Below are 25,783 nucleotides of genomic sequence, written 5' to 3' on the forward strand. Positions count from 1 at the left end.
GAGGAAACAGGGTAGGTGGACCTAGAAGGAGTCTGAGGGAGGTACTGGTGGATCAAAATAGGTGTAACTGTATGAAACTTGAAAGGCCAAGATGAAAAACACAAGTGACAACACATGCTGGAGAGAATGTAGAGAAAGGGGAACCCTCCATCATTACTGGTGGGAATGTAAACTTGTACAATCACTTTGGGAATCACTTTGGTGCTTTTCTCAGAAAATTAGGAATAGTGTTTCCTCAAGATCCAGCCATACCATCCCTGAGCATATATCCAAAAGATGCTCAACCATACAAAAAGGGTATTTATGCAACTTTGTTCATAACAGCTTTATTCGTAATAGCCAGAATCTGGAATCAACCTAGAATAGATAGAGAAATTTTCGTACATTTATACAATGGAATATGTTTCAGCTTTTAAAAACAAAGAAATCCTAAAATTTTCTGGTAAATGGATGGAACTAGAAAAGATTATCCTGAATGAGTTAACCCCGAAACAGAAAGACATGCATGGTGTATACTCACTTATAAGTGGATACTGGACCTATATGATAGGATAAACATACTAAAATCTACAGACCTAAAGAAGCTAAACAACAAGGAGGATCCTAGGGAAGATGTTTAATTCTCATTCAGAAGGGCAAACAGGATAGATGCCGGAAGTGGTAGAAGAGAGGGAACAGGACGGGAGCCTACTACAGATGTCTTCTAAAAGACTCCACCCAGCAGATCAATGCAGATGCAGAGACTCACAGCCAAACTTTGCACAGAGCACAGGGAGTCTCGTGGAAGACGGGGGATATAGAGGAACCGGGCAGGGACAAGGGATCTGCAATGAGACCAACAAAGCCAAAATAAAGCTGGGCCCAGGGAGGACTGCAGAGACTGATGCACCAACCAAAGACCAAGCATAGTGAGGACCTAGACCCCTGCTCAGATAGTACATAGACAGCTCTGTCTCCATGTGGGTTCCCTAGGAAGGAGAGAACAGACAGTCTATGACAGGAACTCAGCTGCCTGCTCCTTGATCACTTCTCCCTGGTGGGGCGACCTAACAGTCCACAAAGGAAGAGGATCCAAGTAGTCCTGATGAGACCTGATAGGCCAGGGTCAGACAGTAGGGGAGGAGGACTTCCCCAATCAGTGAACTAGGGTAGAGGGATAGAGGAGGTAGAGGGAAGAAGGGTGGGACCGGAAGGACATGAGGGAGAGGGCTACAAAGTGAATAAATTGTAAAATAATAATAATAATAATATGAAGAAAAAATAAGGAAGAAAGTCAAATTATCATCAAGCGGTTTTAAAAGTTTTCAATCCAAGCCATTATGGAAATATAAATTAAAACTATTTTGAGACTTCACGTCATCACAGTCAAAATAGCGATCCTCGAAAAGACGGATGACAATAAATGTGGATAAAGATGTGGGACGTGAACTTTATCCATGGCTGCTGGGAGTGTAATCTAGCTCAGCCGGTATGGAAATCCCTATGGAGGTTTTCCCAAAACTTGAAAATAGAATTGCCACCTAACCCAGCTATACCATTCCTGCATATAGACCCCAATGGCTCACTGCTCCACTGCAGAGACACTTTTACATCCATGTTGCTGATACTCAGTGCACAGTAGCATGGACATGGAACTAGTCTAGATGTCTGTTGAGAATTAAACGGTTGATAAAAATGCGGGTACATATACACAATGGAATTTTCCTGTAAGGGAAAAGAAAAGTTATGAAATTTGCAGTAAAAGGAAAATCTGGATGTTCCTTAATGTTAAGTGAGGCTAAGAAAGATAAAAATCATGTATTTTCTCTTTTATAAAGATACTAACTTTTAAGGTACATCTGTGTGTGTGTGTGTGTGTGTGTGTGTGTGTGTGTGATCTGAAGGTAAAAAGAAGACCACAGTGGGGTAAAAGAGAGATAGCAGAGGTCAAATAACATATATCCGACCTGTATTAGATACGTTTTGTTTCTGTGATATAGCACCATGGCCCAAATCAACTCATGAATAAAAGGGTTTGTGCTTAGCATTCAAGAGGGGGAATCCCATAATTGGAATAGGGGACATGGCAACAGGAGCCCCGCTTAAAAATTACATATTCAACTGCAAACACAAGGCTGAGAAAGTAAACTGGAGTAGAACAAAGTTAAAAATCTCCCAAATCCTATCCCAGCCTCTAGCAAGGCTGCACCTCCTCCACAGTCACACCGAGAATCTGAGAGCAACAGTTCAAATGTGCCACCCTATTGGGGGATGTGTCTCCTTCAAACCACCACGTGACCTGAAAGCGGAAGGAGGACTAGAAGAGGGCTGCGGCAGATGAGAGGGAAGGGATAGTCAACTAGAACACATTTTATTTGAGAAGGTTATAATGAGAACCAATACTTTGTATACTAATTAAAGTCAACCAATTAATTACAAAACTAAGACGTAGGGCTTAAGTATAATCTGAGTTTATGCCTCCTGTGTATGCACGAGCGCAGATAGTGTATTGCTAATGAACTAAATGGAAACCGACTCTATTTTTTCTTCTGTGAAAGCACAGCCTCCACAGAATTCCTCTTCTTTGAGGTTGAACTGCTACAGCTTTCCCAGTGCGGCACGGCAAACAGTGGCCCTGCAGGTACGGAACCTGCTCCCTTGGCTTCATTATTCGCTGCAGTTGCGGGGACTCTCAGCAATGGCCTACCTGTGTGGCAGTTCTGCGTCTAGTTCCTAAAACTTCTAGGAGCGTCCTTTAAAGTCAGGTGGAAGTAGATTGTTCCGAGAGCCCATGCCTTTTTCATAAATACTGAGTGAACTTCTCTTGGACATGGACCGCGATTACGGTTTCCGTGTTCCAAAGGGGTTGTTCTAGAAACAGCGTAGGTCATAACTATGACAACCAATTAGCACTACATTCAAATATCGTGTGTCAAAGGTTGAGCTAGGTAACAAACCTACATCCTCACAACTTCCCTAAACCGTTCTGTACTCAAGGTCCTACGAAGCAGTGGTCTTCAGCATAGCATATGCTTTGGAAGTCATTCTTCCACTGTCTTGATAAACAGCTTCTGCCTTCCCTATGGCTATACTAATTTCTTTGTCAAATTCTCACTTGATACCTTTGTTCCTCCCACATGAACACTCCTCTTCATTATTTATCACCTGATGAGCCTGAACAATTTCTAAATCTTTGGGTTCCGCATCCCTTTCTACTATAAATTCCATCCTTAAGTCATTTTTCTTCTCTCACAGATTCCAGTAAGCAGCCAAGGGAAGCCAGAGAGAACACTTAAAATTTCTTAGACATTTCTTCTGCCAAAAACTCAAATTTCATTGCTCATACATCCCTCTTCAGCTCTAGAACACAGACACAATTTGGCCAAGTTTTTTGTTTGTTTGTTTTTGTCATGTAATAATAAAAATGGCTGCTTGGCCAGTTTCCAGTACTGTACTTTTTATTTGTATCTAAGATCTTAGAACTGCTTTCCTTGTGTCTATTTTTTTTCAATATTGTGACTACAATCTCTCATTCAATATTCAAGAAGAGTGAGGATTTCCACAAAGTTTCTGTCTTTCTCAAATATCCCTGTACAGTCCAGCTTCTACCATTGCCTACCTCAAAGCTGATCACACATTTGAGGGCATTAAAAAATTTTTTTAAGTTAAAATACATTTATTTCAGCTTCTTCTTTTTTTCTCCCTCCAACCATGCTGATATACCCTGCCTCTTGCTTTTTTTTTTAAATCCATGGCTTCTTTTTTCTTTCAAATATACAGAACCTATTCAGCCCATATATATCAGATAGTCCAATCCAGTCTGCCACAGAGAATACCTAATCAAATCCAGGAGTCTTTTTTTCTCACAGATATGGTGTTGAGGCTGCTGAGGTGCCAATTTCTTCAGTGTATGTAAGAGCTTACCCTTGCATGACTACAATGTCTGGAAGGGAAGAGGAGACTGTTGCAACATCACAGATCAGAGTGGAAGAAGAGGCTGCTCTCGGAAACTCCCTTCATGTGAACATACATCTGAGTCCTGACACAAAGTCCCTGAGGCCTATTCTTGTTCTAAGGGACCTAATTCAATGCATTATCATCTTGAAGATTAAGTTTTAAGGTAGAAAATTTGGGTACATTCAAAGAGTAGAAACCATCATGGATACAATTTATATATATATATATATATATATATAGAGAGAGAGAGAGAGAGAGAGAGAGAGAGAGAGAGAGAGAGAGAGACTGTGCTGTGAAGAATAACACAAAAAGTGCTCCAAAAACTGAAGCTATATCCCACATTGGTAGCTCATCCAAGAGAAGAGCATAGACATAAATCATAAGAGAAGAGGTAGAGCAGGATTAGAATAAAGATTGACCTGAGCTTTGCATGGTGAAGGAAACACTAAGAGCAGGTATAGAGCATGTCAGCAGAAAAAGCAGCTGGGATTTGTCTAGAAAATCATTGCAGTATGGCCAGGAAAAGGTTCTGTGAGTGATTCATAGGAACTTTTGGTTATAGGGTTACATCAAACATCTTACATTGGTCGTCTCTTTAAACCACAGAAACTTCTTTTAAAACACATAAGGAAATCCCCTTTATTGCAATAGCCCGGAGGACAGCTGCTCAGGAGGCCAAGGTGGTGGGAAAGCAGCAAGTTCCAGTCTGGCCTGGACAATCTGTGCAAGGTCCTGTCTCTAAATACTGTCAACAGTTCTGGAGATGTCAACTGGTGGAGTACCTGCCCAGCTCTTCCAAATGTAGTATTAAATAAATAAAAACAAGCCACAGCCCTAATTGTGAACACAAACTGTAAGATTTGCTGAACAGCATGAAGACAGATGGAGGAAGGGAGCGTTTGGAGAAGTCACTGATAATTGCTGTGAGTGAAGACACTCTCCCAAGGCAGGTGAGGTGATCCTTGGCAAAGCATTGAAGCCTGTCTCAACAGGAGTTTCTTGGAAACTAAATAAGCTGAGGAGCAATCTCTAAACTCCCTTCTGCGACTGGGCAGATGGCTCAGCATTTAAACATTTTCTGTGCAAGCAAGAGTGCCCAAGATCCCAGACTCCATTTAAATGCTGTGTATGTGTGGTGACCTGCTCATAATTCCAGTCCAGAAAGGTTTGCAGAGGACCCTTTGAGCTACCTAGCTAGGCAGCCTACCACTCCTTATCGGAGAGCCCTACGTTTGATTGACAGATCGTACCTCAAACAATGAGAGGAAAGCAGGATCTAGGAAGATTCAAACTATGAATTGAGCTTCCACGTGTTCACAAGCGTCCACATACCTCACACTTGCCCATTCGCTTACTTCTAGGCATGCATGCATACCATACACATAAAAAATAGAAAAAGAAAAAAGTTAGCTCCAACTCCCCTTTGAATATTGAAAGACGACATAAGACTGGAGAAGAAGTTACATAGATCAAGTATTAGCCTAAGAAACTGCAGTCACTTTGGCCATGGAGTAAATACAGCAGCAATTTGCTTTATACACAGTGATCCGAGTTAGCTAACTCATCTCTCACAACAGAAAAAACTGGGTCACCTGGTGCTAATCTTGAACCTTATTGATTTTCTACTTTAACAATAACAAAAAGGATTGGGCCATACTGGGAAGATAAATCCTTTCATGGCTCCTGGATATCTAACCTCTCTCCAAACAAAAGAAGACAGTTAAATAAAACATTGTGAAGAGCATTATAAAAGAGGAAAAAGACACCTCTGACTATAGTACAAGGGAAGACCTCGGAGTTAAAACTGAGATTGAAGTGGTCTTATTTATTTTATTTATTTATTTATTTTTATTTTTTTCAGAAGAGTAAAGAGAGAAAAGAATAGCACAGACGGGGAAGTCACCCACACGTTAGGAAAGGCAGAGCCTTGACAGAGAGTTTGAGAGTCAAATTCTGGAAGAGAAGCTAATGGAATTCATCTCACCCACAGGGAAAAGGGACAGAAAATGGGACCCAGAGCTCAGCACAGGTCAAAACCTAAGTGCCTGCCTGTCATGTCAAGAACTTCATCTTATTCAAATATGACTGTACAAAGCTCCCATTTCTCCTTATACATAACTCCATTTTGGGTTTAAGAAAAGTTAATATATGGATCACAGAGATTGTTAGAGAAATTACAGACACTTGAAATTATACTAGGACATTGTTTAAAGAAAATTAAAAAAAAAAGAGAGAGTGGAAATGGAATAGAAATAAATGCAAAACCCGTGGTCAAAGTAAGTGTGTGGTCTAGATCTTAACTCTGTCCCAGGCCAGTGTGTCATTTGGTGTTACCAGGAAAAGGTGGAAACTCCTTCACATGGGACATAATTTGAAGGAATAGGTCGTTTGGAGCATGTGCATTAGTATCTATCAGGATGCCGGCTCTGTCTTTTTTTTCCCCGCTCTTAAATCACCATGCATCTAATACTCATTCTTTTGCCATGTGTTCCACCATGGTGCTCTACCTTACCACAGGCCTAAAGGGACGTAGCTAAGTTATACAACAAGCATGAAACAAATAGATTGTTTTCTTCTGTGACTATCTGTGACATGCCCAGCCAGCAGTGTAAGGCTCACAGCACAGTAAAAGCTTCACATTTGCCATAAAGTAGATTCTGATGCTGATTCTGTGAACTTTGCCAAGAATTACAGGTGAGAAATTAGAAACAAATCCTGCTGAATACATTTCCTGGCGATATTTTTGTTCTGCATTCATGTTCATTTATTAATTAAATATCTGGAGCACCGTGCCTAGCTACTTATTAGTATAAGGAAAACATCAACCAATTGTATCTCAGAGCAATGAATTCAAAGGTCCATTCTTTCAAGCAGGGATAATTAGAGGTCTCAGGTAAGGGGACGAACCACAAATAATTTGTTAGATAAACTAGAAAATAAAACACATTTTGAAAGAAATGAAGCATAGAGTATGTAAATGGCCACTTTAGAAGAAAACCCTATGAAAACAGGACATTAAAGGAGCTAGACTGCTCTGTTTGTATGACACAGCAAGAATCAAGACCCAAAAGTCTCTTCCTATGGCTGCTAGGCTAGCTAGGGATGCCTGGAGGCAGACCTGCATTTTGAGCTCTTCCTCTGACCAAGAACATTGCAATGGAAGTGTGAAGTACATACTCCAAGTACATGATATTGAATCAAAGAGAATAGTAAATAGGTTATGAAGAAGGACTCAAGTGCCAGAGAAAATGAGAGATGGAGCCTAGGCTCACTGGTCAGGTGCTTTCCTAACACATGCAAGGCCACAGATTTAAGTCTCAGCACCAGAGACGACAAAAGGAAATTATATGCATCAAAATGACATCCATACAAAGAATCATTTAAAAAAACAGTGCTTTGACACAGAGAATTGTATGATCAATAAGGTTGCTAAATATGAGTGAAAACTTGATGCCTGCCTCTAGCAGCAAAAGCAAATGAAGACCCAATTCTGTGAAATTCTGATATTTGAGAGCTGTTTCTCCTGTGTCTTCACCACTAAAAAACTCATGCTTTGTAGTGGGTGTAGCAGCATACGCTTATAACTCCAGCGTCCAGAAGTCTGAGGCAGGATGATTACAGTTTTGGGCCCAGCTGGGACACTATAACAAGACATTGTCTCAAAATTCCAAAAACAGGAAGAAAAGAAACAGACCAACACAAAGACAGATTTTAAAAAGCTATTCTGAATTGGTGCTCATCAAGAGTGAAATCTTTGCCTTTGCTGCCTTTTCATGGCCCAGTTACACCATAGAAATTAAATTCTCTAAGAGCCAAAGTCATGGAACCAAAAAGCCATGTGCTGTAAGTGTGTTAGCTACTACAGATAAAACGGAATTTCATGGAGGAGACCCAGCTCACTGAATTTCCCATTTTCAACGTCTCTTTTCGGGCTCATGGTCACCAAGGTGTATGAATAGAGAGGTATAATGCACAACCTCTCCTTATGTATGAATTTCAGCACTCACAATGTTATTTCATCATGAAGACTGTCATCAGTGACTGCTCTTTCCCTCTATTGGGTCAGGCTGTGTTGAATGTCAGTGCCGCTTTGTTATTGCATAGGCCCAGTCTCTTGTCTTCAACTTTACATAGACACTAGTCTACATCATAGGGTGCAAATATTAAAGATCACCAACCCCCATGGTTTGAATGAAAAATGTCCCACATAGGCTCCTTTATTTGAACACTTAGTTTCTAATTGGTCACACGGTTTGGAAAGGTTATGGGGCCTTTATGATGTGCAGCCTTACAGGCAGAAATATAACACTGGGGAAAGGTTTTGCTGTACTGCCCTACTTCCTGCTGTCTTTCTCTCTGTCTGCCTGATATTATTAAGGAAAACAAGATATAACCGGAGCTATGACTTGTTTAGGGCCCACCTAGATGTCACAAGATTACCATGAGGCATATTAGCTATAGCTCCATTATTTTGCTGTGGCAAAGAGGCTAAACCTTTCTGATTCTGTGTTGTGGAATGGAAAACCAAAGCTACCTGTCAGGGCAACATATTTTTCCTGCAATAACTGTCCATATCAAAGTAGCTTGTGTATATCATAAAGAGACTTTAAAAAATTAAATACAATGAGAATTCCTAATACTGATCATTTAAGGGAATTGGGAAATAATTTAAATTATTAAATATGACCAGTTAGGTACAGTGAAAGGACAAAATACAAGAAACTATGGTCTGGATGTGAAAGAACATTAGGAGTGATGAATGGAGCTGGGCTCAGCATCTCCGTCCACATACACTGCTGTTATTACTCAAAGATTTACCAAAGTACATGACAGCTACTTTGACCTATCTGTTTTTATCTCTTTCTCCTTACCTGGCCAACAAGGGAGTATGCTTTCTCTCTTGCATAATAGAACAAATCTTCCAAAATTCTAACAGCACAAGACACTAGATGCTAGAAAATAAACAAATATACTACAAGCTTTTAGATTTCTTGAGTAGACTCAAATTTTTATAATTCCTATTGAATCAAGTGAGGTTTCTTTATTTCACGGGTTTAACAACACTCAGTAAATTTTCTTGAAGTAACTTCATGTCCTTTATCACCCTCTTTTACAGACTGGGGGACAGTATACTTTGTCTGGGTAATTTGAGGAAAGAAAAAAATGTGTCAAATGGATTTATGTGTCATGGTACAATGGCTTTTTCCTTGTATTGTTTTTCTGTCTCAATAATCTTGTAAGGAAGATGTGTTTTCTGCTCCTCAGGTAGATAGGAGCCTGAGACTGAGCCACAGTTCAGTGAACTGTCCAGGATTACAGGGAAGACACATGGAATAGACTGAAGAAGTCCTTGCAGAGGACAATGTCTCTGGGCCTCTGCAAGGTAAAGGAGTAAACGAGCAGGAAGCCAGTCAGACTCTGGTGTCACCATTCTGAAAACCTTGGCTCTTGGGTTTTTTGGGTTTTTGGGGTTTTTGTTTGTTTTTATTTCCATTTATTTACTTGACACCCCAAAGGTGTCCCTCCCTCCTCTCTTCCCATCTCTCCTTCCCTTCCTTTCTCCTTCCCATCTCCCTTTCCTGGAGAAAAGAGGAGTTCCCCCACCCCCACCATATCAACCCTCCCTAGCATATCAAGTCACATCAGGACTGGGCATATATCCTCATCCCCACCAGCCAGCTAAGGCAGCCCTGCCAGGGAGAAGTGATCCAAAAGCAGGCAATAGAACCCATGTTAGAACACCCCCCTCCCTCTCCATTTGACAGGCAACCCATAAGAAGACCAAGCAGCCCGTCAGCCACGTATGTGGAAGGGGCCTATGTCCAGACCATGCAAGGTCCTTAATTGATGTCTCAGTCTCTGAAAGCCCCTATGGGACTGGATTAATTGTCTCTGGGTTGATCTTCTTGTGAGGTTTCTGTTTCCTCAAGTCCTTTCATCTTTCCCCCAACACTTCCACAGAACCCCGGGGGAGGGGTGGAGCTCTGCCCCATGCTTGGCTGCAAGTCCCAGCATCTGTCTCTATCTGCTGCTGACTGGCTCCTCCCAGATAAGAGTCAAGTTAGGCTTCTGTTGCAAGCAGAACAGAGTATCACTGAGAGTGTCAGGGGTTGGCTCTCTACCATGGGGTGGGTCTCAGGTTGGGTCAATCATTGGTTGGACATTTCGTCAATCTTTGTTCCCTCTTTACCCCTGCACTTCTAGTAGACAGAGTAATTTCTAGATGACAAGTTTTGTTGATGGGTTGTTGTCCCCTCCTTCCACTAGTCCTGACTGGCTAGGAGGAGGTCACTTCAGTCTTCACCCTGTTAAGGAGTCTCAGACAGAGTCATACCTATATCCTCCCAGGAATCTACCTTGTCACAGGCCTCCAGCTTGGCAAATAGATGTCTCCCCTCAGTTTCCTTTCTTGTTCCCAACCGTCTCACCTCCCATCTCAGTTCTCCCCACATTTGATCCCCACATTTGCTTCCCTTCCCATTCCATCCCCTGCCCAGTTCCCTCTCTTCATCCACTTCTGCTGCCTATTCTATTTTCCATTCTGAGTGACATAGCAGCTTTATTTGTAATAGCCAGAAACTAGAAACAACCTAGATGTCTCTCAGCAAAAGACTAGATACAGAAAATTTACATTTACACAATGGAATACTACTCAGCTATTAAAAACAAAGAAATCATGAAATTTGCAGACAAATGGATGGAACTAGAAAAGATCACCCAGAGTGAGATAACCCAGACCCAGAAAGATGCACATGGTATATACTCACTTATAAGCAGATATTAGACCAATAGTACAGGATAACCATACTACAATCCACAGACTCAAAGCTAAGTAACAAAGAGGGCCCAAGAGAGAGTGTTGGCTCTTAGTTTTTATGCCTAGTAGGTGTTTCTCAAAAGACTGAAGCTCAGGTAAGGCAGGGAGAGGTAATCTAGGCCAGATACAGCTTAAAGAGAACAGCTCAAAGAAATAATTTGCATTAATGAAGTTTCCCAGATTCTTTTCACTAAGATTTCCAAGTCTCTTCTTTCTATGGTTGTCTTACTATCAAGATTTATGACCTTGAAAAATTTAAAATTCCATTTATTAGGCAATAAAGTATTTTGAGGAATTAATAGCCTATATTATTATTCTTTTTTCTTTTTCTGCAAGATTTAGGGTATTTAGGGTAGGGTGCTTGAGTACTTTCATACCCAGTTTATTTTAAACGTTTGAATAAAAGCTGTATCCATTATAAGTCAAAAGCCCTGCAATCAAATTGAGCAGTGGTTCACTGGCTGGAAATCCAAGAGAAATGTGTCCAGAGTTCAAAGAGAGCATTTCTCTGGGGTTTAGAATAGTTCAGAGTACAAGGTGAAAATAAATGAGGATCTTGGAGTTCAGTTCTCTGACACAGCAGCCACAGCACAGTTCTGTAGAGGTCAAGGAAGTCTCTGCAGGTGTCTAGAATCCACATGGAAGAATTTGAAGAAGCTGTCACTGCTTCTTCAACAGAGCCAGATGTTTGGCAGCCTGGGGTGGGGGAGGGGCAAGAGGCAGCCTTGTGCTGAGTTCTTGTCAGTGGCTAGAAATTTGCAACCTGATGAAACAGGGTGGGAGGAACTAAAATCGACATGCAAATTCCCCACACGGGGTGGAGTCTGAGAGGTTCTTAGAGTCTCTCTGGCTTGGGACGGGGAACTATCAGGCTAGCATCCTCTGAGAAGGTACGGCAAGCTGAGAGCCCTGTCAGGATTTGAGCAGGTAAGCAGAGGCCATGACTTGCTTCTCTGCACACACGTACATTGACTTCTCTTGTTCTTTTCCAAATGGAACTTCGCTCTGCTGATATGGCACAGTCTTTGGGAGCTTTCTTTTCCTGGTTTCTTCTTTTTTGTGTAATTTATCTTCCTAAACAAAACTGGTATGGTCTCCCTTAAGCCCACGCACAATAAAGAAAAAAATGTTAAAAAGCACAGTGAGACAACATACTGCAGTTCATCTCCAGGTCAGGTGAGGTTCGTGTCGCCTCAGGTTAGCCCTGAACCTATTCCAGTCTTGAACGGTCAGACAAAACTAGGTGAAGAAAAGCCACGTTTAAGTAAGCTTTATGGCTTCTGTCCTGCGCTGCTGTTAGTTGAATGTACAACGTTTAGAGAAGTGAAAGTGTTAGTTCTGGAGGGGAGTTTCTTCCCCTTTTATTTTCTGGAGAATTTGCGTAAGAATAGAAAGTCAGAAAGTCATTTTCTTTTTTCTGTGTGTTTGGTAAAGAGTTTTTTGTTTCCTGCGTTCACTCCTTTAAGGCATGTTGGAACAAACTCAAGGATCTTCTACTGCTCAGCTCTGGCTCAGCTGGTTGTACTGTGATGTCACATAATTCTCAATGACAGTGCTACAGGAGCCTGCTTTCTGCACGTGTACATAAGCTTTTTACTTTGCCAGTGAAGTATGACTTTTTATGAATGTATCTTTACCAGCTACTAAACTTTGAACTTGGTATCCAATTTCCTCACTTGGGAATGACGCTTTGCTGTGAAAGATTAACTATTGAGCATTGGGTCATTTATTTAACTGGTTAACCTTAGGCCAGCAGGCTCAGGAGATCTTAAATCTGTGATTTTTTTACTAAGTACAAGCTTTCAACTGTGAAAATTTAGCTACATAAATAAAACCATGAAGATATAATTTTCAAAATTTCAAGTGTTTAACAGAGGACAAAATCAATTTCAATCAAAACATATTGCTATTTAAAGCTGGTATGTGACCTATAAGTGTGACCTATGCTAATAACCACAGTATCCTAGAAAAGGTTAAACTGAACTTTAGTTTATACAATAATGAGCAAAGTGTTCACATGACTTTCATGCCAGCACATGACATGTTTGCCTACCTTTGTAAGATTAAGCCATGCTAAATACATGAAATACAAAATTTGACAGTCATTATAAACTAGGAGTTAATGTCTTCACTTTCAAACAAATCATGTCAATTTACTTGCAAATGATAAGCCTAAACAAGGCATAAAATGATGTTTTGAAGCACTAATTGTGTTAGCTGGTGGTATGAGTACAGAATAAAGCAGCAATTAGGAGAAGCTAATCAATGCTCTTTCTTGGGGCAAAGGCCTTGAATGAGCATTGCAGCCTGTTGGAGCTTTGCACAGAGGAGTAACCCAGAGGCAGACACTATTTCAGAGAAGACACCCCTGTCCAGTATGTCTTCCCACCTCAGAAATAATAAGCCCAGAAGTGGAAACAGCTGCAGTTTTGCCTGAAGGGATTAGATTTTGAAATAAAGGCATAAAGGCATGTGCCTGTAACCCCAGCGTTCGGGCAGTAGGAGAGTCATGGGCTCCAGAGGAGTCCAGGCTGCATCCTGATGCTCAGTCTCCAAGTACTTTTTAAAAGGAAATAAATTCACATATAGACCACGCTGCTATGTAGATTTTATATGGAACTGAAAATAGAAAATAGGGAAAAAGAGAAATAAACTGAAGTCGTTGATTTTAAAACTCAGGCAACAGGACACAAGGAAGTGGGAAGCTGCTCTTAGCAAGGGGATTTTTCCGTCCTAGCTGGGGTTTTCTTTGTGGGTCTGACTGCAAGTCTTCAGAGGAGAGGCCTCATTTGCCCTAAGCTGTCAGACATACTTGACAATAAGCGCTGCATTGTTGTCAGAGCCCACTTCTGAATCTGTTGGACTGTCGTTAGCCTCCAAGGTAAGTAACTCTAACTCCTCAGTATTATTGCTAGAACTAAGTGGATGTTGATACAACATACTAACACTTTTCTTGTCTGTTTTGGAACAGGGTCTGACTATGTAGTCAAGGCTCTCCCTGAACTCATGATCTTTCACGATCTCTTCCCCAGTAAGATTACTGTGATAACAGATGTATACCGCCATGCCCAACATGGTTTGCTTTGTATATTGCTCATGTGCTTTGTGATGAGGTCAGAAGCATTACTGTACTTTTTCAGCGCTATATGTCATAGTAGATGCCCGATTAAACATTTCTTGAATTGGCAGTTGAATAACTACCATTCTTTTCACATTTAGAAGGTCTCTACGTTTGCTCACATAAACTATTGCCCATTGTTTTCTCATATTGATTTGTTTTACAACAAAAAATGTGTGAGTGTCCAGGAAGACTGTTTTTAGGTTGTTTTTGCTGCTGCTGTTGTTTAAGACAGGGTCTTATGACGTAGTAGTACAAGCTGGCCTGGAACTCACTGTATGACATACGGCGATGTTGAAATCAAGGCAATCCTCTTGACGCAGCCTCCCTACCGCTGAGATTACAAGCTTGAGCAAACACTTCCTGTTTCATTAGCGGGTGTTGCACCAGTCTGTCACAGATTGAAGGAGTGATAGCAATGTGAAAATGTGGCCACAGCAGCTAACAAATGCTCCCTGTGAGGATGATGGACTGCTGCTTGGAATATGACAGTGAACTAATCTCAGACTTGAAGTAATCTCTCCCAGAATTTACTTGTCCCCAAAGGAATGTAAAAGTGCCAGCTCGACAACTGAAATCCCAAATGTAAGGCAAACTCTTGACTTTCGGTTTCACTAAAAGTGTTTCTCTAATTGCTCTGGCTACGACCAGAAAGAGAGGGGGCACGTTTTCCTCGGAGCAGGTTATTGCTCATGTCACACAATTCACTGAGCTGTTTGGCTTCCCCTATTCAGCTGTCATTTTGTTTTAAGGAAAAACCTGGAAAAACAATGCCCCTTAGCAATGTGGTAACTGCCACGAGAAATTAAACATGGTGTAGTGCCCATAGAATAGACTTTAACAGAGCCGTCAAGAACTCACTGCAACAGGTCTGTGATAAGGACGTGCCTCACAGCAAGATCAAAGAACACCCCAGGACATTTAGGGACAGCCATCAACAGGTTATCAGAGTTTTGCACAGAGCTCTCTGCATGGCAGGGTTCTTTGACTCTTAACACAGGACCAGCCTGTATTTGTTAGGACTCTTCTATATCCAGACCCAACAATTGTTCAGCTCACTGACCTGATTTGCTCTTGAAATCACTGCACACTCTCCATGCTTTAATGACCAATACTTCTGATTTAGTGCAAAAGTAAAAACGAGTCTGTTGTGACCATATGCTCTCGAGCCCCGGTATTTCATAGCTTCTTTCTGATTCCTTTGAAATCTGTGATCCTTTTTCTTCCTGAATGAATTAGTGCCTAGCACAGTTAAAAATCCTGAGAGAATTTGGTGGTGTGCTCAGCTACATGCTAGGCCCACTGCCTCAACAGAGTTGCAGCAAATCACTCACATACAGCAATGCATGGCAAAGTGTTCAGGCAAGGTCTAAGCAAATGTGCCCAGGCAACTGGTCAGGTCAAGGGAGAGACAAAGTCATCTCCATTCAAGTTTCCTTCACCAGAGCTTACTCCAGTAGGAGCAAATTTAAAATCGAGTTGCAGGCACAGCAAGCATGTTCTATCATTTTTTCAGCCACACATGTACCTAAGTAAACATTGTACCAGACAGAAGATATCCATTATTACAAAATGTATGCTTATAAGGGTTTCTGATGCTTAGAGGAAGAAAGACTACTTTAGCAGAGACAACATGACAGACTTAAACAAAAATGTAGCATTTGATTTAGAACGTTGAGGAGTTCCCAAGATCTGAACATATTGGGATAAAAGCAGCATGTTTCAGGGACAGAATATAGACTGAGAAAATTCCCAGAGATAGATAGTCTTGTGAGAGAGACACGGGGCAACAGTATGAATAGACACTGAAAGCATCATCATCTCGTCTGTCCTGTAACACTGTGTTCCTGTTGGGATTGAAGAGAGGAGGAAGAAGATAAAGTGCAGTTTTAAAGCTTCTCCCATGACAGGTTTGAGTACCACCCATTCTAGATTCAGCTTACTGTGTGGTGAAAATAAATGTCACGCAGACTCGGATGGCAGTGACCACTGTAACATCAACTCCTTATAAGTCCAGTACTTATGAAATAGAATATTTGCTATACAGAACTCTGAATTCACATGCTGAGGAGAAACTGTTGTCATCGAATGTATCATGGACTCACGTTCTTCTCTTAAGTCTTTAACATTTAAAACATTTCTTTTGTTGCTAGTATTAGGAAGTGTGTGTGTGTGTGTGTGTGTGTGTGTGTGACTTATGTACATCAGTGCAGGCACATATAAAGAAAAACTTTTTAGAGTTGTTTCTCTCCTTTCACGTTGTTGAGTCAAGGGCTTTCTTGTTTCTGTCATGCTAACACTCTAGGCTAGTTGCCTCAGGAAATTATGGGTAGTCCTCCGGCTTCCACCTCCCATCTTACTGTAAACCTGTGGGATTACAGATGTGTGTCATCACACCTATCATATATATATATATATATATACACACACACATATATATAAATTATTAGTATATTATTAAATTATATATTTTATATATATATGTAATTTATTTTTATTCACTTTACATCCTGGCTGTAGTCCCATCCCTTCTCCCCTCCCATTATAACTCTCCCTCCCTTCTCTTCCTTCCTTACCTCTTACTCAGGAAAGGGGAGCGCCCTTTCCCATCGAACCCAGCTCCTCATCAAGTTGCATCAGGACTGAGCATATTGTCTGGCAGATTCAAGCAGTGACTTCTAGTAGTACAGGCTACTAGAAGAGAACATGAGAACACCTTCTGACTAGGCTAGCCTCCTAGTAGAGGGAGTGGAACAACAACCCACCCACAAAAAAAATCTTCAACCCAAAATTGACCTTGCCTACAAGATATGCAGGGATAAAGATAGAGCAGATAAAGCAGAGACTGAGGAAATGCCCAACCAATGCCTGGCTCAACCAAAGACCTACCTTATGGGAGAGTGCCAACCCCTGACACGATGAACTATACTCTGCTAACCTTGCAGACAGGAGACTGACAGAGTTGTCCTCAAGAGGCTCTACACACCTAGCTTTTCTTTTCATACCTTGCTTTATTCTAGGGTTCTGAAAACCAAATTTGTTGTAGGTGACTATTGATATTTACTCTTGATATATCTTCTGGTAATTCTGCTGTTAGTCCTAAACAGCTGTATAACCAAATCACCACACAGAGACTGGGTTTATTTAGTTAACCTAGAACACAATGCTCAGCAATAGTTACTCCATCCTAAACCTCCAAGCCCTCATAGTTTCCCTACATTTAGATTTCCCACATTATACTTGCTTTTAGTGATATCTTAGGTCCATTCCATCTCTCCACGTAGTTCCAAGATCTCTCCTCCAGCTCTGCTCTCCCAGCTCTCTCTTGCCCCTTCTCCTTCCACTCATTTCCTGCCCTCTGGCTCCTCCCATTGCACAACACTGTAGCTAGTTGCTTTATTTTGGCCTGTTTACACAAAGCTGATACAGGACATTTAGAACAAGTATCTCAATGCAATATCTGGATTGAAACCAGAGAGTGGGGGGCAGGGGGGAGAAATCAGCATTTGAGTGAACAAGGGTAAGGTATATACATTTCAAAAAAACATTATACCAACACAAACTCATGGCTGAAAGACTTATGTAGCAATTCTTTCCCTTGCTTAGCCATCTCTCTAGCTCTCTGTTAAAGTCTTATAATTCTTCACAGTACATAGTGATTTTCATTTTATACAAATTTATGTAATGTCATTTCTTTGCTCAAAACTCTCCAGTGTTGTGCTGAATAAGCACCTTTTCTATTCAAGCATCACAAAGCGTCTCAGTCACAGAAGTCCTCCATAACTAACATCTGCCCCTGTCTACTTAATCTCTTTCCCCCTCAACACTCCAGGGTATTGGTTGACTAGGCCCAAGGTCATCTCCTGCCCTGGAACTTTCAGTTACTATCAACTTCCTTCAAAATCTGGATCTTCATTGAGACAAATGCAAGTGGCCCCACTGAGGCTGACCACAAGGACCGCAGCTGCGTTCCATTATTCTGTCCCCTCAGCTCTTAAAATGATCTACAATATGTACTACAGCATTCACTCTCCATTTTCCCCCACGAAATGTAAGCTGTGCAAGAACTGAAACTGATAACCTTAGGCCCTGCCCTTCCACCAGCACCAGGAGCCACATGAAGGGAGACTGACGAGTATATGTCTGTCTTAAGGGGCTAAGTGGGGGAACACGTAGTTGAAGACAACAGAACTACCACGTGTGTAAATCAAGTAAGTCTAAGGAGCAGTTGGCTGTCTTTAAAACCATTCCTACTCCATTTCCAAAACTCCAAGTGTAGGGGAAATGTAAGTGAGTAAACCGACAGATGAATGAAGTTAAAAATATGATTACACGCGTGAGCTGGCTCAGCTGGTAGCATTGCTTGCTGCACAGCCTGGTTACCCAAATTCATACCCAGACCCATAGTGCAAAGAGAGAACTGATTACTAGCAGTTTCCCTCTGACGTCCATGCATGTGTAGTGGTATGTAGATGCCTCCATACACGTTATACACATACTACATTGACTAATGAAGTAAAATTTAAAATTTAAATAAATAATAAACCTCCGGTCGTCCTCCAAAAAGGTTAAGCCACATTCCTGAAACTCTACAGAGTTCCAGATGATTATGAAATGGAGTGGAATGTGATTTCAAGAAACACCAGGAGGTCATTCTCGCCCAGAGGTGGTCAAGAAGGATCAGGAGGCTGAATTGCTCAGGTATCACAGGAAGGGAAAGATGATATTCATCGAGAACTTGTCTTTCTATCAATATCATTTGCACATATGCTAAAGACTCTTGTTAAGGTTTAAGTCATCCATCATTTTAAAATGTTTACATGGATAATTAGGTGCCTGCATTTAAAAGAAAAAGTATCTTCCTTGTCACAACCCAGCAAACTAGATAGAATTGGATGAAGATAAATTTGTGGTCAGTTTTTTCAGATAAGCATGGAATGAGGGCTGGAGACATGATACAGAGATTTCAAGTACTTGTTTTTTTTTTTGTTTTGTTTTGTTTTTCTCACAGAACCTGGCTTTGGGATCCCAGCACCAATGTGGCTAACTGTAACTTTAGTTCCAGGGATCTGATGCCCTTCTCTGACCTCCGTGGACACTGGACACATGTGATGCATATACATACATGACGGCAAACAATCATATACACAAAGTAAAAATAAATAAGTCCTGGTATAGCATTAAAAAGTAATGGAATGAGGAAGGTAAGAGATATGCTTCAGTCAGGAAAGTATTTGCCATAAAAGCATGAGGACCGGATTTCAGATCTCCAGCACCCACAGAAGGCTATCGGTGCGGTGACATGCATTTGTAACCCTGTAGGAGGGGAAGACTAACAGATCCCTGGAGCTCACCAGCAAGCCACCCTAGGCTATTGGTGAACGCCAGTTTCAGTATGATCACCTGTGTCAGGAATGTAACTGGGTATGAGCATAAAGCCAACACCTTTAGTCTCTGACTGCACACACACAGATTTGGAGTCCCCCCCCACACACACACATGCACATACACACAGAAACAAATGACATACATGCATACATACATACATACATACAGCACAAACACACACACTCAAAAAACAGCAACACTAAGAACAAAAACTCTTCATCAGCCTTGCACTTACTGATTTTGTTTATTTACATGAGGCATCTCTATGTTTCCCTGGCTGGCCTGATAATCTCTAAGTAACCCAGGTTGACCTCAAACTCACAGAGGCTTGCCTCTGCATCCCTATTGTGCCACCACAGCGAGCATAATATTTTCAAACATCTCCAAGTTACTACCATTTTCTTCTTTTTATATATGACAAAATCTCAGGATGACGTTTAAGGCGAGTAATTACATTATTCCTTCCACCGTGTGGGTCTCAGGGATGGAACTTAGGTTTTCAGGCTTGGCAGCAAGGGCCTTTGCTCGTGGTGCCCTATCTCCTGGCATTGAGTTTCAGTATGTAGATCATCCTGGTGAGACACTCACTATGTAGCCTAAGCTGATGCCTGTTTCTCAGCAGTTCTCCGACCTCAGCCTTCCGGTTCTGGGATTGCAGCTGAGCACCACCACTCCTGGCTGTAATTCTATTGCTTGTGGAATTGCAAAAGTGGGAATCTCGGTTTAAAATCATGATGCACTCCACAAAAAGCTAATATTCTGCAGAAAAATGATGATGGCTACATCATTTCACCCTTTTACTTCCTTCTTAGGTAACAGTTTATGATGGAGCCCTCGCCTCTCGAGCTGCCGGCTGATGCTGTCAGGCGCATCGCAGCTGAGCTCAAATGTCACCCAACAGATGAGAGGGTTGCTCTCCGCTTGGATGAGGAAGACAAACTGAGGCATTTTAGGGACTGTTTTCATATTCCCAAAATGCGGGATCTGCCTTCAAGTAAGCATACCGGGAAGGGGCTTTATAAATCAATTTAGCAATTAATTTATTTCTGCTAAAGCATGTGACTGTCATAAATCTTTGAGAATCATTGTTCCACTACATAATAGAGCTGTTAAAATTGTTTCTGAGGAAACAGCAGGCCCTTGGTGCTACTCTATCAACTTATCCACCTACCTGAGCCTCATGTGCTTTATGTTTTTTTTTTTATCCTTCTCTGAAAATAATGCTGACAGGGTGCTTATGCTGTCGTCTACTCCTCTGAACAATGAGGCCGCTGATTGAAAAGTATAGGCAGAGGCGTTTGCTTGTTCTCGGCACTTAAAGCACAAAGCGGTTCTTTTCAAAGCGATATTAGAACATCTCTTATTTTGTAGCATCTCATTGATGATAGCATGGTGCTTGTCTGGGAGCTAATGCGTTTGAGGCTGTGAGTCTTAGGAGGCTGATTCTGTGAATAGCTATCTTCGCATGCTCTAAGCAAAGGCAGCAAGTGTAAGGGCTGCAAGAAACCCACACTGCATCTCTGATATAACAAAGGGACCTGAATATTTATGTTTGGGGGGGGGGAAATCCTGTTTTTAAACATAGGTAGCACAGGAACAGAAACTGTGAGGCATCTTATGTTGAGCTCCATTGTTTTACATCAGTAAAAAGGCTACAAGTGTGACTGGAAGAAATCATGAAAACTGCCTTGCTTGATTTGTACAGTCTAACTTCCTTGATTTTTCCTTCAAATTTAACAAAGTGGATACAATTTCAAACACTTGGAATCAAAGAATCTTCAAGAACATCATTTCAGGACAAGGTTGGGTCACATACTCTCATTTGGCTTACATTATATAAGCACCCCTGTGAAACGTGACACCTATGGGAGCAAGTCATGTGAGACCATCATATTTAGCACCAGACATCATTTTGGAAAGATGAAAGAGAAGTGCGAATCAGGTATCATAGGATGAATATGCTTGCCTCAGAATTGTACACTTAAAAATAGATGAGACGTTAAATTTTATTGTGTGCATTGTAATATATTGCTTTCCTATGTGTTGCAAGTAGAAGTTTCTGGGACTGGAGTGAATAGGAGCACATACTGCTCTTCTAGAAGATCAGAGTTCAATTCCCAGCACCCATATCAGATAATTCACAGCTGCCTATAATCCTAGTTCTAGGAGAATTCAACACCTCTGGCCTCTATGGAACCTGCATTTCTGTGCACTTACCCACACAGAGAAGTCATACATATAATTCTGAAAACCATTTATTTTTTAAATAAAGGTTTCTTTTAAAAACAGCATTACATATATAATCATTTAAGAGTTTATACTATTATACTATTGTCCCGACTGTACAAATAGTATCTGCTTTGACTTTTTTTTTTTTTTTTTTTTTTTTGTCCAGTAGACTTGCTTGGTCAAGTCATTGCTGATTTTTAAAGAGAATAGAAAGAGGCACAATAAATTGATTCAATAAAGAATTTAAATTTGTTTTAATAAATAGTTTCAGGTGGTAAACAATTTTAGATCATCAAGACAAAGCATGATTTCCTCATCAGCAGACTGAGGGTTAGACAGTGACGTTTTTAGAAATTCTAATCCCAGAATTATTTAATCACAGCCTTGGGGTTAGACCATTTATCACTTATTCTAGATGAAATCCGGTAGTATATTGGAGAAGGTAAAAATAATCTCCATTCTCGTATTCTTTCTATATGTGTTTTTCTCTAAGGATTCACCCATTCAAAAAGAATTTCATCATTTTCTTCATTTGATTTACTTTTTTTTTAGAATAACTGGGGGAAATAAGTAATGATTTACAGCACACTTAGTTTTTTCAATCCTTTATATACCCTAGACATTAATACCCAACTGAGATGTAGCTGCCAAAGGTTTTCCCTTTTTCTTTTTTCAACTCCTAGACTGTGTTCTTGCCTTGAAGCATTTTGCCTGTGCTTTCCTTCTAACAGTTTTCAAGTTGGTAGTCTTTTACAACACATTTTGAATAGGTTACTCTGCAGGTTGGGGGATAAGTCTTCTGCTTTAAAGACTACAAACATAGAAATGCACACAGAAATCCTATTTCGTTCAGCCTAGTTTGATAAAGTCTGCCTTTTCTTAATTTTGTTTTTTGGTATTTTTATTGAGGGTTTCCTATTTTAATCCTCTGTTTTTATACCATTTCCACCCCTCTCCTCATTCCAACTCTTCCTATACCCCCATATCTCCTCTTGAATCATGACCTACATGTGTTTTTTATGTATATATACATATATATATTTGGTATATATATATGTATATATATATATATCAAATACATCCACATATATGACACCCCTTGTCAAAAAATTAAGTAGTAGATTTTTTTTCCCTGGGTCTTCCTTTCTGCATAGTCTGCTTGCCTATTTATGTTCCTGTACCATGCTGTTTTTGTTACTGTGGTACTGTAATATAATTTGGGATTGGGTTCTGGAATACCTCCAGTATTGCTCTTTATAAGAGTTTGTAAGAGTTGCTTTTGCTGTTTGGAGTCTTGTGTTCCACGTGGTTTTTATGGTATTTTCCAAATCTGTAAAGAATGACAACACTTACATTTACTCAGCAGGTTGCCTTTGTTAAATAGGTATTTTTATTAGATGTAAGTATATATTTTATATACATACATTATGAAAATGCCTAGTATATTAAATATATAAAATATGATAGATGTATTCTGGGTTAATGAGCTGAACAGACATTTTTCAAAAGAAGAAATGCAAAGGACCAGATACTTGAAAGATGTTCAACATCCTTAGCCATTATGAATTGAAAATAAAAAGTTCCTTGCGATTCCATCTCACCCCAGTCAGAATGATAATATAAAAACAAAAAGCAAAAGCAGAAGAAGGAAAGAAAGAAAGAAAGAGAAAGAAAGAAAGAAAGAAAAAAGAAAGAAAGAAAGAAAGAAAGAAAGAAAGAAAGAAAGAAAGAAAGAAAGAAAAAGGGAAAAATCAAATAACAACAAATACTGGCAAGGATGCAGGTAAAGAGGAACTCTCATTCCCCACTTATAAGAATGTAAGCAGATGCAGCAACTGTCAAAATGAGTGTGGAGGGTGTTCAAAATCAAAGTCAGAATTACCATGCTACCATGCTGCTCTGCTTAACTCTTTCTTAACTATCTGAAGGACTCTAAGTCAGCATGTCACAGAAATGCTTGCATCTCTAAATATTTTTGTGTGTTTGTTTGCTATGCTATTTATAATGGCCAGGAAACTGAACCCGCATCTCATGTCTAGCAACAAAAGAACGGATAGAGAAATATGCTACATGGGATGTAATGTTATGCAACCATAAAGAAAGATGAAAAAAGCCACATTTCTAGGAAAGAGATTAGCTCATTGTGCTAATAAGCAAAGTAATTAAATATTTGAGCACAAATATCACATGCTTTCTCTTCTTTGTGCATTCAGAATTGGGGGGAGGGTCATAAAGCTAGAAAGGAGAGGGGGAGCTTATAAGGGAGAGAAAATAGGTAATGGAATACAAGAAAGCAGAAGGAGAACTATGTGTGGGAAAGAAGAAAACCAGTCATAGGGAAGCAGACAGCAAGGAGGAGAGCAAAGCAGAAAGCCATGAGAAAAAGGATACTGGCATCTAAGTGTGGAAATGCTACAACGAAATCTATTACCTTACATGCTAACATAAAAATTAAAATTTAAAGTTCTTCAAGAAAAAATATACAACCTACAGATTTTTAGTTTTATTTTTTAATTATTAAATGTATGTTTAGTATAGATTTCCAGTGTAATTGTTCAAAGCAAATAAGCTTAATAAACATTTTCTGAAATACTGTTATGGAATTGATGAGAGTGTTTATACTAAGCTGGTGATATTCTTAATGCTTGACTTTGTTCTGCAGGGGATAGCCAAAAATGGAAGGAAGGACAAAAAGAAGGAAGGAAGGAACAAAGGAAGAAAGGAAGGGAGGAAGGAGGAAAGAGGGAGGGTGGAGGAAATTAATGAAGGATGGGGAAGGAAGAAGGAGAGGAGGATGAGAAGAAAGGAGAAAGTATAAATGAGTATTATATAGTGAATGTGAGTAAGGGGCAATAAGACCAAAGAAGCAAAAAGAAGAAGAAGAAGAAGAAGAAGAAGAAGAAGAAGAAGAAGAAGAAGAAGAAGAAGAAGAAGAAGAAGAAGAAGAAGAAGAAGAAGAAGGTGGTGAGGAAAGGGGCTGAGCATAAAAAAAAAAGGTGAACTACTTATTAAACAGTAGATTTAATGTTAGCAGACACTGCACCAGCCTGGCTTTATAGTATATATTAAATACCAGTGACACGTAATTCACGTAATTAGCTTGTTTTAGGCAACTAATTACTAAATAAATAAGAAAACTAAACTCTTGCTGCTCTGCTATGTGTGCACTGATTTGAAGTTCAGAAAGGTGACAGCTAGGATTCACAGTGGTAGAAAGCAAATAAGGACAAACAGAACACAGAGCAGGGTATGTCCTCTTCTTTGAGGAGGGGTTCAGACTTTACCTAACATGTCCCCCACCTAACTGGAATATAAAGAGTACTGATAAAATGTCTTTTTCTTTATTTAAAAAAAAAAGAAGATTTACTTAAGTGTATATGTGAGGCTGCTTTAGTTTAGGAACGCTACATCCACACAAGTGCCTTTGCAGAGTAGAGAGCATCAGATCCTCTGGAGCTGGGATTCCAGGCTGCTGTGAGCTGCCTGATGCGGGTGCTGAGCATCAAGGTTCTCTGCATAAACAGTAAACGCTCTCAATTTCCACACCGTCTTTCCAGCCTCATGTTTTCATTCTTAACAGTCATGTGCTGAGCTAACAATTCTACTACTATAAAGGAAAATGGGAGTGGAATTAGGGAACAGCCAACAGCTGGGTTTACAGTGAAAATGCACATTTGAGAGTTATCAACATTTAGGTAACATTTGAAAATTTAGGCTTGAACATTAGGAACTATTCATGCCACTGGAACAAAATTTCTGGAAATGAAACTGTTGCATGAGCATGAAAAGCAAACTGTTAATGAAAGCGGGAAATCAGGGAACACATAATGTGTGTAGGAAGGCATTCAAAGACATTAGAGTGCTTCCCAGCTTCTGCTATTACAGAGACTGAGTCCAGCCTCCTATTCCAGCAGTTAGGAAAGCGTTATTTAATAGGCTTAACTTTAATCAAGCCATCAGAATGTATATTTTTGAAGATGTAATTGAAAGATTGGAAACTGAAGTTTGCAGCCATTTCCCAAGAATCTTTCCCATGAAAAGAAGAAAAGCAGTGATCACAGGGAGGAAAACAAAACCACAAATGTCTTTGATTATGGATGCACTTTAAGAAAAAGAAACTGGGGAGAATGTGAAAAAGAAAGGGAAGTGTTTTCAGCTAAGGAAAAACTATAGTAGCTTTGTTTTTTTTCCTCATATTTTCAGCTCATGGAACCCTCAACCCCAAGATAATATGAACTTCTAAAACAGTCCTTCTCAACCCTCAAGAGATGGGCATATTTGTCAAGTTCAACAAT

General features: G+C 40.2%; 1 protein-coding gene across 3 annotated transcripts in view; it reads left to right on the forward strand.

The window, feature by feature from the left end:
• The first annotated feature begins 11,532 nt into the window (after positions 1 to 11,532).
• The window catches only part of Kynu (kynureninase), a 136,379-nt gene continuing 122,128 nt past the window's right edge, over positions 11,533 to 25,783 (forward strand). For all 3 annotated transcript variants that reach the window (XM_021656130.2, XM_060390095.1, XM_021656133.2), the window contains exons 1-2: positions 11,533 to 11,680; positions 20,072 to 20,253. In XM_021656130.2, the coding sequence (XP_021511805.1) occupies positions 20,082 to 20,253 (172 nt within the window). In that variant the 5' untranslated portion in view covers positions 11,533 to 11,680; positions 20,072 to 20,081. The remainder of the gene's footprint in view (positions 11,681 to 20,071; positions 20,254 to 25,783) is intronic.

The sequence above is a fragment of the Meriones unguiculatus genome, chromosome 8 (assembly GCF_030254825.1).
Source record: "Meriones unguiculatus strain TT.TT164.6M chromosome 8, Bangor_MerUng_6.1, whole genome shotgun sequence".
Taxonomy (NCBI): Eukaryota; Metazoa; Chordata; class Mammalia; order Rodentia; family Muridae; genus Meriones; species Meriones unguiculatus.